Raw genomic sequence first — 12,811 nt, 5'->3', positions numbered from 1 at the left:
CAGACAAAAGACACCAGCAATCCTACCATCATGTAAAACAATTACAGGCTTTCGTTTTACACTCACTTGGCAGGACGGTAGTACCTCCCTGGGTGGTTGCTGTCTACCAACCTACTTATTCCTCTATAATTTTTACAATCTCTTTTGTCCCCCTTCCTTTTATATAAAGGGACTATACACGCTCTCCTCCAATCCCTAGGTACCTTCCCCTCTTTCATACATTTATTAAACAAAATTACCAACCACTCCAACACTGTCCCCCCCTGCTTTTAACATTTCTGTCATGATCCCATCAGTTCCAGCTGTATTACCCCCTTTCATTCTATGTAATGCCTCATGCACCTCCCCCATACTCACATCCTGCTCTTCTTCACTCCTAAAAGATGGTATACCTCCCTGGCCAGTGCATGAAATTACCGCCTCCCTTTCTTCATCGACATTTAAAAGTTCCTCAAAATATCCTCTCCATCTCCCCATCTACTAACTCCCCTACTCTTACTCACTCACTCTCACTCTCACTCTCTCTCTCTCTTCACATTTCTAGATTTTTTTTTCTTTAACATGCTGGCCATCTCCCACCAAGGCAGGGTGACCCGAAAAAGAAACACTTTCACCATCATTCACAGTATCACTGTCCTTACAGAGGCATGCAGTCAAGACAATACCTCCAGATGCATAAACGTTTATTATAACCCACTTATCACATCCCACTTTCAATATAATCCACGTAATTCTTGACATTAAACATGTATCTCATTTACCAACACCAACGTCAAAGACCTGGGAGTGATCATGTCGGAGGATCTCACCTTCAAGGACCATAACATTGTATCAATCGCATCTGCTAGAAAAATGACAGGATGGATAATGAGAACCTTCAAAACTAGGGAGGCCAAGCCCATGATGACACTCTTCAGGTCACTTGTTCTATCTAGGCTGGAATATTGCTGCACACTAACAGCACCTTTCAAGGCAGGTGAAATTGCCGACCTAGAAAATGTACAAAGAACTTTCACGGCGCGCATAACGGAGATAAAACACCTCAATTATTGGGAGCGCTTGAGGTTCCTAAACCTGTATTCCCTGGAATGCAGGAGGGAGAGATACATGATTATATACACCTGGAAAATCCTAGAGGGACTAGTACCGAACTTGCACACGAAAATCACTCATTACGAAAGCAAAAGACTTGGCAGACGATGCACCATCCCCCCAATGAAAAGCAGGGGTGTCACTAGCATGTTAAGAGACCATACAATAAGTGTCAGGGGCCCGAGACTGTTCAACTGCCTCCCAGCACACATAAGGGGGATTACCAACAGACCCCTGGCAGTCTTCAAGCTGGCACTGGACAAGCACCTAAAGTCAGTTCCGGATCAGCCGGGCTGTGGCTCGTATGTTGGTTTGCGTGCAGCCAGCAGCAACAGCCTGGTTGATCAGGCTCTGATCCACCAGGAGGCCTGGTCTCAGACCGGGCCGCGGGGGCGTTGACCCCCGGAACTCTCTCCAGGTAAACTCCAGGTAATACATTATATTTATTTTTTTTTTATTTTTTATTATCACACCGGCCGATTCCCACCAAGGCAGGGTGGCCCGAAAAAGAAAAACTTTCACCATCATTCACTCCATCACTGTCTTGCCAGAAGGGTGCTTTACACTACAGTTTTTAAACTGCAACATTAACACCCCTCCTTCAGAGTGCAGGCACTGTACTTCCCATCTCCAGGACTCAAGTCCGGCCTGCCGGTTTCCCTGAATCCCTTCATAAATGTTACTTTGCTCACACTCCAACAGCACGTCAAGTATTAAAAACCATTTGTCTCCATTCACTCCTATCAAACACGCTCACGCATGCCTGCTGGAAGTCCAAGCCCCTCGCACACAAAACCTCCTTTACCCCCTCCCTCCAACCCTTCCTAGGCCGACCCCTACCCCGCCTTCCTTCCACTACAGACTGATACACTCTTGAAGTCATTCTGTTTCGCTCCATTCTCTCTACATGTCCGAACCACCTCAACAACCCTTCCTCAGCCCTCTGGACAACAGTTTTGGTAATCCCGCACCTCCTCCTAACTTCCAAACTACGAATTCTCTGCATTATATTCACACCACACATTGCCCTCAGACATGACATCTCCACTGCCTCCAGCCTTCTCCTCGCTGCAACATTCATCACCCACGCTTCACACCCATATAAGAGCGTTGGTAAAACTATACTCTCATACATTCCCCTCTTTGCCTCCAAGGACAAAGTTCTTTGTCTCCACAGACTCCTAAGTGCACCACTCACTCTTTTTCCCTCATCAATTCTATGATTCACCTCATCTTTCATAGACCCATCCGCTGACACGTCCACTCCCAAATATCTGAATACGTTCACCTCCTCCATACTCTCTCCCTCCAATCTGATATTCAATCTTTCATCACCTAATCTTTTTGTTATCCTCATAACCTTACTCTTTCCTGTATTCACCTTTAATTTTCTTCTTTTGCACACCCTACCAAATTCATCCACCAATCTCTGCAACTTCTCTTCAGAATCTCCCAAGAGCACAGTGTCATCAGCAAAGAGCAGCTGTGACAACTCCCACTTTGTGTGTGATTCTTTATCTTTTAACTCCACGCCTCTTGCCAAGACCCTCGCATTTACTTCTCTTACAACCCCATCTATAAATATATTAAACAACCACGGTGACATCACACATCCTTGTCTAAGGCCTACTTTTACTGGAAAAAAATTTCCCTCTTTCCTACATACTCTAACTTGAGCCTCACTATCCTCGTAAAAACTCTTCACTGCTTTCAGTAACCTACCTCCTACACCATACACTTGCAACATCTGCCACATTGCCCCCCTATCCACCCTGTCATACGCCTTTTCCAAATCCATAAATGCCACAAAGACCTCTTTAGCCTTATCTAAATACTGTTCACTTATATGTTTCACTGTAAACACCTGGTCCACACACCCCCTACCTTTCCTAAAGCCTCCTTGTTCATCTGCTATCCTATTCTCCGTCTTACTCTTAATTCTTTCAATTATAACTCTACCATACACTTTACCAGGTACACTCAACAGACTTATCCCCCTATAATTTTTGCACTCTCTTTTATCCCCTTTGCCTTTATACAAAGGAACTATGCATGCTCTCTGCCAATCCCTAGGTACCTTACCCTCTTCCATACATTTATTAAATAATTGCACCAACCACTCCAAAACTATATCCCCACCTGCTTTTAACATTTCTATCTTTATCCCATCAATCCCGGCTGCCTTACCCCCTTTCATTTTACCTACTGCCTCACGAACTTCCCCCACACTCATTATATTTATGTGCACAAATAATTTTTTGTTAGTTCTTTGGTAATTCTACGTAATTTTTAACCACAAATTAGTAAGTACAAATGATTTATGAGTTAGGAGGTAATAATGACTTAGTACAACAGGACCCCTGTATCCACAGATTCAGTTTCCACTGCTTCAGTTACCCCTGGTTTACTGTGACCCAAAAATAACCCTTAATTTTGCTTAATAATGACACCAAAGCACAAGAGTAGTGGTGATGGAAGTTCTTCAAAGACTAAGAGAAGCCGTGCAGTGCTTCCCATCAGCGAAAAAGTGCAAATTATCAATTTAATTTATCAATTAAACTTTATATTAGATATGTATGTAAACAAAAAGTGACTGATAGGATTGGCTACTATCCACGGTTTCAGGTATCTGCGGTAGTCTTGGAACATATCCCTGGAAGACACAGGGGGACCACCGTACTCAATGATTTATGAGTTAGAAGGTAATAATGCACTAGACTATATATTTAAACAAACAATTAAGTTACTGCCCTTTTAGTCTTAAGCTAGGTTTAAGTTTGCCCAAAATGCTCTGCATAATTAGTAAGAAATGAGTTTTCTGCATGCATACTTACATATTATCATCTCTGTACAAACACTATCATGATGAAATAAAAATATTTTAATTATTATTAAAAGTTATAAAACAAGAAATTTTAATAATCAAAATAACCCTTACTAAATTGCTAAATTTCAAAAATACACAGCAAATGGTGTGTGATAGTGTTACTTTTTATCACCTCACCTCCTGTCATGTACTGCTCAAACTTGTGTCCCCAAACTTCAAAATTTTCCAAGGGGATGCCTGGACGCACATCAAATGTCTCATCCTTCCGCCTAACCATGTATATTGACCCATTAAATCTGCAAGATAAAAATAATTGAGATTGGTGATATTGCAAACACAAACACAAGCACACACACACACAATGCATATGCACACACAAATGTCCACATTTGAGAAGATTATCAGAAGAGTGGTGGAACACCTAGAAAAAATGAGCTTATCAACAACAACCAACACGGTTTCAGGGACAGGAAGTCCTGAGTCAAAATCCTACTGGAGTTCTATGACAGGGCAATAGCAGTAAGAAAAGAGAGAGAGGGGTGGGTAGATTGCATTTTCCTGGACTGTAAGAAGGCGTTTGACACAGTTCCACACAGGAGATTAGTGCAAAAGCTGGAGGACCAGGCAGGTATAACAGGGAAGGCACTGCAATGGCTCAGGGAATACCTATCAGGAAGACAGCAGCGAGTCATGGTACAAGGCGAGGTGTCAAAGTGGGCACCTGTGATGAATGGGGTTCCACAGGGGTCAGTCCTAGGACCAGTGCTGTTTCTGGAATTTATGAACGATATGACGGAAGGAATAGACTCCAAAGTGTCCCTGTTTGCAGATGATGTGAAGTTGATGAGAAGAATTCAACTAGACAAGGACCAGGCAGAACTACAAAGGGATCTGGACAGGCTGCAGGCCTGATCCAGCAATTGACTTCTGGAGTTCAACCCCACCAAGTGCAAAGTCATGAAGATTGGGGAAGGGCAAAGAAGACCACAGACGGAGTACAGTCTAGGGGGCCAGAGACTACAAACCTCACTCAAGGATAAAGATCTTGGGGCGAGTGTAACACCAGGCACATCTCCTGTGGTGCACATCAACCAAATAACTGCTGCAGCATATGGGCGCCTAGCAAACCTAAGAGCAGCATTTCGCCAACTTAATAATGAATCATTCAGGACCCTGTACACCATGTACATTAGGTCCATATTGGAGTATGCAGCACCAGTTTGGAACCCACATCTAGCCAAGCACGTAAAGAAACTAGAGAAAGTGCAAAGGTTTGCAACAAGACCAGTCCCAGAGCTAAGGGGTCTGTCCTATGAGGAGAGGTTAAGGGAAATCGACTTGGCAACACTGGAGGACAGGAGAAATATGGGGGACATGATAACAACATAGAAAATACTGAGAGGAATTGACAAGGTGGCCAGAGACAGAATGTTCCAAAGATGGGACACAGCAACAAGGGGGCACAGTTGGAAGTTGAAGACACAGATGAATCACAGGGATGTTATGAAGTATTTTTTCAGTCACAGAGTAGTCAGGAAGTGGAATAGTTTGGGAAGCGATGTAGTGGAGGCAGGATCCATTCATAGCTTTAAGCAGAGGTATGATAAAGCTCATGGTGCAGGGAGAGTGACCCACTAGCGACCAGTGAAGAGGCGGGGCCAGGAGCTATGACTCGACCCCTATAACCACAACTAGGTGAGTACAACTAGGCGAGTACATGTGCATGCACACACAAACACACCAGTGAAAAGGCAGGGCCAGGGGCTATGAATCAACCCCTGCAACCACAATTAGGTGAGCATGCACGCGCGCGCATGCACACACGCGCACACACACACACCACACACAACACACCACACACACAACACACCACACACACAACACACCACACACACAACACACCACACACACAACACACCACACACACACACACACACACACACCACACACACACACACACACACACACACACACACACACATACACAAAATGCAAGGAGGCAGAGGAGAGGTTTGTTCCCAAGGGAAACAGAAATAATGGGAAGAAAAGAGCAAGTCCTTGGTTCACCCAAAGGTGTAGAGAGGCAAAAACTAGGTGTACTAGAGAATGGAAAAGGTACAGAAGACAGAGAACTCAGGAAAATAAAGAGATTAGCCGAAGAGCCAGAAAAGAATATGCACAGATAAGAAGGGAGGCTCAGCGACAATATGAAAATGACATAGCATCGAAAGTCAAGTCTGACCCGAAGCTGTTGTATAGCCACATCAGGAGGAAAACAACAGTCAAGGACCAGGTAATCAGACTGAGGAAGGGTGATGGGGAGTTCACAAGAAACGACCGAGAGGTATGTCAGGAGCTCAACACGAGATTTAAAGAAGTATTTACAGTGGAAACCAGTAGGACTCCAGGAAATCAGAACAGGGGGGCACACCAACAAGTGCTGGATGAGGTACACATAACCAAGGAGGAGGTGAAGAAGCTGCTATGTGAACTTGACACCTCAAAGGCAGTGGGACCAGACAACATCTCTCTGTGGGTCCTTAAAGAGGGAGCAGAGATACTGTGTGTGCCATTAACAAAGATCTTCAACACATCAATTGAAACTGGGCAACTCCCTGAGGTATGGAAGATGGCAAATGTAGTCCCAATTTTTAAAAAGGGAGACAGACATGAGGCACTAAACTACAGACCTGTATCACTAACGTGTATAATATGCAAAGTCATGGAGAAGATCATCAGGAGGAGAGTGGTGGAGCACCTGGAAAGAAACAAGCGTAAAATTGACAACCAGCACGGTTTCAGGGAAGGAAAATCCTGTGTCACAAACCTACTGGAGTTTTATGACAAGGTGACAGAAGTAAGACAAGAGAGAGAGAGGGGTGGATCGACTGCATTTTTTTGGACTGCAAGAAGGCCTTCGACATAGTTCCTCACAAGAGGCTACTGCAAAAGATAGAGGATCAGGCACACATAACAGGAAAAACACTGCAATGGATCAGAGAATACCTGAAAGGGAGGCAACAACAAGTCATGGTACGTGACGAGGTGTCAGAGTGGGCGCCTGCGACAAGCGAGGTCCCACAGGGGTCAGTCCTAGGACCTGTGCTGTTTTTGGTATATGTGAATGACATAACGGAAGGGATAGACTCAGAAGTGTCCTTGTTTGCAGATGATGTGAAGTTAATGAGAAGAATCAAATCGGACGAGGACTACAAAGAGACCCGGACAGGCTACAAGCCTGGTCCAGCAACTGGCTCCTTGAGTTTAACCCTGCCAAATGCAAAGTCATGAAGATTGGGGAAGGGCAAAGAAGACCGCAGACACAATATAGTCTAGATGGCCAGAGACTGCAAACTTCAGTCAAGAAAAAAGATCTGGGGGCGAGTATAACACCGAGCATATCTCCTGAGGCACACATCAATCAGATAACTGCTGCAGCATACGGGCGTCTGGCAAACCTACGGATAGCGTTCCGATACCTCAGTAAGGAATCGTTCAAGACTCTGTATGCCATTTATGTCAGGCCCATACTTGAGTATGCAGCACCAGTTTGGAATCCACACCTGGTCAAGCACGTCTAGAAATTAGAGAAAGTGCAAAGGCTTGCAACAAGACTAGTTCCAGAGCTAAGGGGATTGTCCTACGAAGAAAGGTCAAGGGAAATCGGCCTGACAACACTGGAAGACAGGAGGGTCAGGGGAGACATGATAACGACATATAAAATATTGCGTGGAATAGACAAGGTGGACAAAGACGGGATGTTCCAGAGATGGGACAAAGAAACAAGATGTCACAATTGTAAGTTGAAGACTCACATGAATCAAAGGGATGTTAGGAAGTATTTCTTCAGTCATAGAGTAGTCAGGCCATGGAATAGCCTAGAAAGTGACGTAGTGGAGGAGGAAACCATACATAGTTTTAAGGCAAGGTATGATAAAGCTCATGGGGCAGGGAGAGAGAGGACCTAGTAGCAATCAGTGAAGAGGCGGGGCCAGGAGCTATGACTCGACCCCTGCAACCGCAAATAGGCAAGTGCAAATAGGTGAGTACACACACACACACACACACACAGGTGGACAGAGACAGGATGTTCCAGAGAGGGAACACAGAAACAAGGGGTCACAATTGGAAGCTGAAGACTCAGAGGAGTCACAGGAATGTTAGAAAGTATTTCTTCAGTCACAGAGTTCTCAGGAAGTGGAATAGTCTAGCAAGTGATGTAGTGGAGACAGGAACCATACATAGCTTTAAGACAAGGTATGACAAAGATCAGGGAGCAGAGAGAGAGGACCAAGTAGCGATCAATGAAGAGGCGGGGCCAAGAGCCGAGTCTCAACCCCTGCAACCGCAATTAGGCAAGTACAATTAGGTGAGTACACACTTGACCCCTCTAACCACAATGAGTACAATTAAGTAAGTACATACACACACACACACACACACACACACACACATGGCCAGGAGCTATGAATCAACCCCTGTAACAACAACCGCGTAAGCATGCATGCACACAACACATACATACATGATAACATACAAAATACTGCGAAGAATTGACAAGGTGAACAGACAGGATGTTCCAGAGATGGGACACAGAAACAAGGGGTCACAATTGGAAGTCGAAGACTCGGATGTGTCAAAGGGATGTTAGGAAGTATTTCTTTAGCCACAGAGTTGTCAGGAGGTGGAATAGTCTGGCAAGTGATGTAGTGGAGGCAGGAACCATACATAGTTTTAAGACGAGGTTTGATAAAGCTCATGGAGTAGGGAGAGAGGACCTAGAATTAATCAGTGAAGAGGCAGGGCCAGGAGCTATGACTCGACCTCTGTGACCACAAATAGGTGAGTACGCACACACACATAAAACTGTACACCGTGTACATCAAGCCCATACTGGAGTATGCAGCAAGAGTTTGGAACCCACACCTGGTCAAGCACATGAAGAAATTAAAGAAAATGCAAAGGTTTGCAACAAGACTTAGTTCCAGAGCTAAGGGTAATGTCAGGGAAATCAGCCTGATGACACTGGAGAACAAGAGGGTTAGGAGAGACATGGTAATGACATACAAAATACTGCAAGGAATTGACAAGGTGGACAAGAGACAGGATGTTCCAGAGATGGGACACAAACAACCATACATAGTTTTAAGATGAGGTATTACAAAGCTCATGGAGAAGGGAGAGAGAGAGAACCCAGTAGCGATCAGTGATGAGGCAGGGCTGGGAGCTATGCCTCGACCCCTGCAACCACAATTAGGTGAGTACACACTCACTCAAAAAGTTTGTAAATCAAGCAAAACATTGTAATACAATTTTCCATACTATATTAACCCTATAGTGGAATACTTCCATTATCCAGGGTATGCTGTTCCCAGTGAAGACAAATATAGAAATATAACTGAGCTGACTGTTAATGTTGAGAAACATATAACATAACAATCACTGAAGTGAAAGTGAGGCAACTTATCACAATACTATTTCATGACCCACACCCAAGAATACCTTACTAGTATTAAAGTGTCTCAGTATATTCCAACTTTTCAATATCAACATGCTGTTGCAGCTGCATAAAGTACTTATCGTTGTATTCCAACATTTCAATATTAACATGCTTTTGCACCTGCATGAAGTACTTACTCTATGGCATCAATAATCCAAGCCTCTCTGAAGTTGTATGTTGATCTCATAATGGTAGAGAAGGTATTCCTTATGCTAATAAAATCAGCTTCCAATCTGAAAAATAAAAATCATTAAAAAATATGAAGATACTGCAATGTTAAGAATCTGCATTTTTTAAACACTAACACCTTCAAGGAGGGTGCCTTGATGTTAGCAAAGGACTCTTAATGTATGAAAATGGTGTCCTGTGGGTTGGTTGGCAACGCACTTGCCTCATACACTGAGTGTCCATGGTTCAATCCCCAACATGGTGGAAATGTTGGTCATGTTTCCTTACACCTGCCGTCCCTGTTCACCTAGCAGTAAGAGGGTATCCGGATGTTAGTCAACTGGTGTGGGTGGCATCCTGGGGAACAAAATTGAAGGACCGCAATAGAAATACGACAGACAATCCTCAATGGCACACTGACTTAGGTTATCCTGGATGGCTAACCCTCTGGGTTAAAAATCCAAACAATTCTTATCTTTCCTTGACTCAAACATATTTGCCTACAGTTTTCCAAGCACTGTGTAACACCTACAGCTTCAGTACTCACTTTATGCATTAGACAGTTTCCGAGCCCATTGCCTAGAACCAATCACACCATCACTGCTGAATTCCATATAATAAGAATCTTCACTACATTTGACAAACTGAGCTGACTGCATACACTGAGTGTGTTACAAATACTAAATTACCAGCAAGAGGAAACTTTTTTTTTTTTTTATTATCACACTGGCCGATTCCCACCAAGGCAGGGTGGCCCGAAAAAGAAAAACTTTCACCATCATTCACTCCCTCACTGTCTTGCCAGAAGGGTGCTTTACACTACAGTTTTTAAACTGCAACATTAACACCCGTCCTTCAGAGTGCAGGCACTGTACTTCCCATCTCCAGGACTCAAGTCCGGCCTGCCGGTTTCCCTGAACCCCTTCATAAATGTTACTTTGTTCACACTCCAACAGCACGTCAAGTATTAAAAACCATTTGTCTCCATTCACTCCTATCAAACACGCTCACGCATGCCTGCTGGAAGTCCAAGCCCCTCGCACACAAAACCTCCTTTACCCCTCCCTCCAACCTTTCCTAGGCCGACCCCTACCCCGCCTTCCTTCCACTACAGACTGATACACTCTTGAAGTCACTCTGTTTCGCTCCATTCTCTCTACATGTCCGAACCACCTCAACAACCCTTCCTCAGCCCTCTGGACAACAGTTTTGGTAATCCCGCACCTCCTCCTAACTTCCAAACTACGAATTCTTTGCATTATAATAAAATCATAATAATAATAATAAAATAATCATAGAATAGAAGAATAGAAGCATCAGGGAAGAGAGAGGTGAAGGTTTATAAACTAAAAGAGGAGGCAGTTAGGGTAAGATATAAACAGCTATTGGAGGATAGATGGGCTAATGAGAGCATAGGCAATGGGGTCGAAGAGGTATGGGGTAGCTTTAAAAATGTAGTGTTAGAGTGTTCAGCAGAAGTTTGTGGTTACAGGAAAGTGGGTGTGGGAGGGAAGAGGAGCGATTGGTGGAATGATGATGTGAAGAGAGTAGTAAGGGAGAAAAAGTTAGCATATGAGAAGTTTTTACAAAGTAGAAGTGATGCAAGGAGGGAAGAGTATATGGAGAAAAAGAAAGAGGTTAAGAGAGTGGTGAAGCAATGTAAAAAGAGAGCAAATGAGAGAGTGGGTGAGATGTTATCAACAAATTTTGTTGAAAATAAGAAAAAGTTTTGGAGTGAGATTAACAAGTTAAGAAAGCCTAGAGAACAAATGGATTTGTCAGTTAAAAATAGGAGAGGAGAGTTATTAAATGGAGAGTTAGAGGTATTGGGAAGATGAAGGGAATATTTTGAGGAATTGTTAAATGTTGATGAAGATAGGGAAGCTGTGATTTCGTGTATAGGACAAGGAGGAATAACATCTTGTAGGAGTGAGGAAGAGCCAGTTGTGAGTGTGGGGGAAGTTCGTGAGGCAGTAGGTAAAATGAAAGGGGGTAAGGCAGCCGGGATTGATGGGATAAAGATAGAAATGTTAAAAGCAGGTGGAGATATAGTTTTGGAGTGGTTGGTGCAATTATTTAATAAATGTATGGAAGAGGGTAAGGTACCTAGGGATTGGCAGAGAGCATGCATAGTTCCTTTGTATAAAGGCAAAGGGGATAAAAGAGAGTGCAAAAATTATAGGGGGATAAGTCTGTTGAGTATACCTGGCAAAGTGTATGGTAGAGTTATTATTGAAAGAATTAAGAGTAAGACGGAGAATAGGATAGCAGATGAACAAGGAGGCTTTAGGAAAGGTAGGGGGTGTGTGGACCAGGTGTTTACAGTGAAACATATAAGTGAACAGTATTTAGATAAGGCTAAAGAGGTCTTTGTGGCATTTATGGATTTGGAAAAGGCGTATGACAGGGTGGATAGGGGGGCAATGTGACAGATGTTGCAGGTGTATGGTGTAGGAGGTAGGTTACTGAAAGCAGTGAAGAGTTTTTACGAGGATAGTGAGGCTCAAGTTAGAGTATGTAGGAAAGAGGGAAATTATTTCCCAGTAAAAGTAGGCCTTAGACAAGGATGTGTGATGTCACCGTGGTTGTTTAATATATTTATAGATGGGGTTGTAAGAGAAGTAAATGCGAGGGTCTTGGCAAGAGGCGTGGAGTTAAAAGATAAAGAATCACACATAAAGTGGGAGTTGTCACAGTTGCTCTTTGCTGATGACACTGTGCTCTTGGGAGATTCTGAAGAGAAGTTGCAGAGATTGGTGGATGAATTTGGTAGGGTGTGCAAAAGAAGAAAATTGAAAGTGAATACAGGAAAGAGTAAGGTTATGAGGATAACAAAAAGATTAGGTGATGAAAGATTGGATATCAGATTGGAGGGAGAGAGTATGGAGGAGGTGAATGTATTCAGATATTTGGGAGTGGACATGTCAGCGGATGGGTCTATGAAAGATGAGGTGAATCATAGAATTGATGAGGGGAAAAGGGTGAGTGGTGCACTTAGGAGTCTGTGGAGACAAAGAACTTTGTCCTTGGAGGCAAAGAGGGGAATGTATGAGAGTATAGTTTTACCAACGCTCTTATATGGGTGTGAAGCATGGGTGATGAATGTTGCAGCGAGGAGAAGGCTGGAGGCAGTGGAGATGTCATGTCTGAGAGCAATGTGTGGTGTAAATACAGTGGACCCCCGCTTAACGATCACCTCCAAATGCTGCCAATTATGTAAGTGT

At 43.6% G+C, this 12,811-nt stretch overlaps 1 protein-coding gene across 1 annotated transcript in view; it reads right to left on the bottom strand.

Annotated features, from left to right (window-relative positions):
* The window catches only part of LOC128702613 (decapping and exoribonuclease protein), an 88,935-nt gene that overhangs the window by 40,705 nt on the left and 35,419 nt on the right, over positions 1-12,811 (bottom strand). The window contains exons 5-6 of the mRNA XM_053796924.2: positions 9,557-9,652; positions 4,097-4,215 (exon numbers count right to left, since the gene is read on the bottom strand). Of these exons, the coding sequence (XP_053652899.1) occupies positions 4,097-4,215; positions 9,557-9,652 (215 nt within the window). The remainder of the gene's footprint in view (positions 1-4,096; positions 4,216-9,556; positions 9,653-12,811) is intronic.

The sequence above is a fragment of the Cherax quadricarinatus genome, chromosome 79 (genome assembly GCF_038502225.1).
Source record: "Cherax quadricarinatus isolate ZL_2023a chromosome 79, ASM3850222v1, whole genome shotgun sequence".
NCBI lineage: Eukaryota > Metazoa > Arthropoda > Malacostraca > Decapoda > Parastacidae > Cherax > Cherax quadricarinatus.
This window is presented reverse-complemented; position numbering and strand designations above follow the sequence as displayed.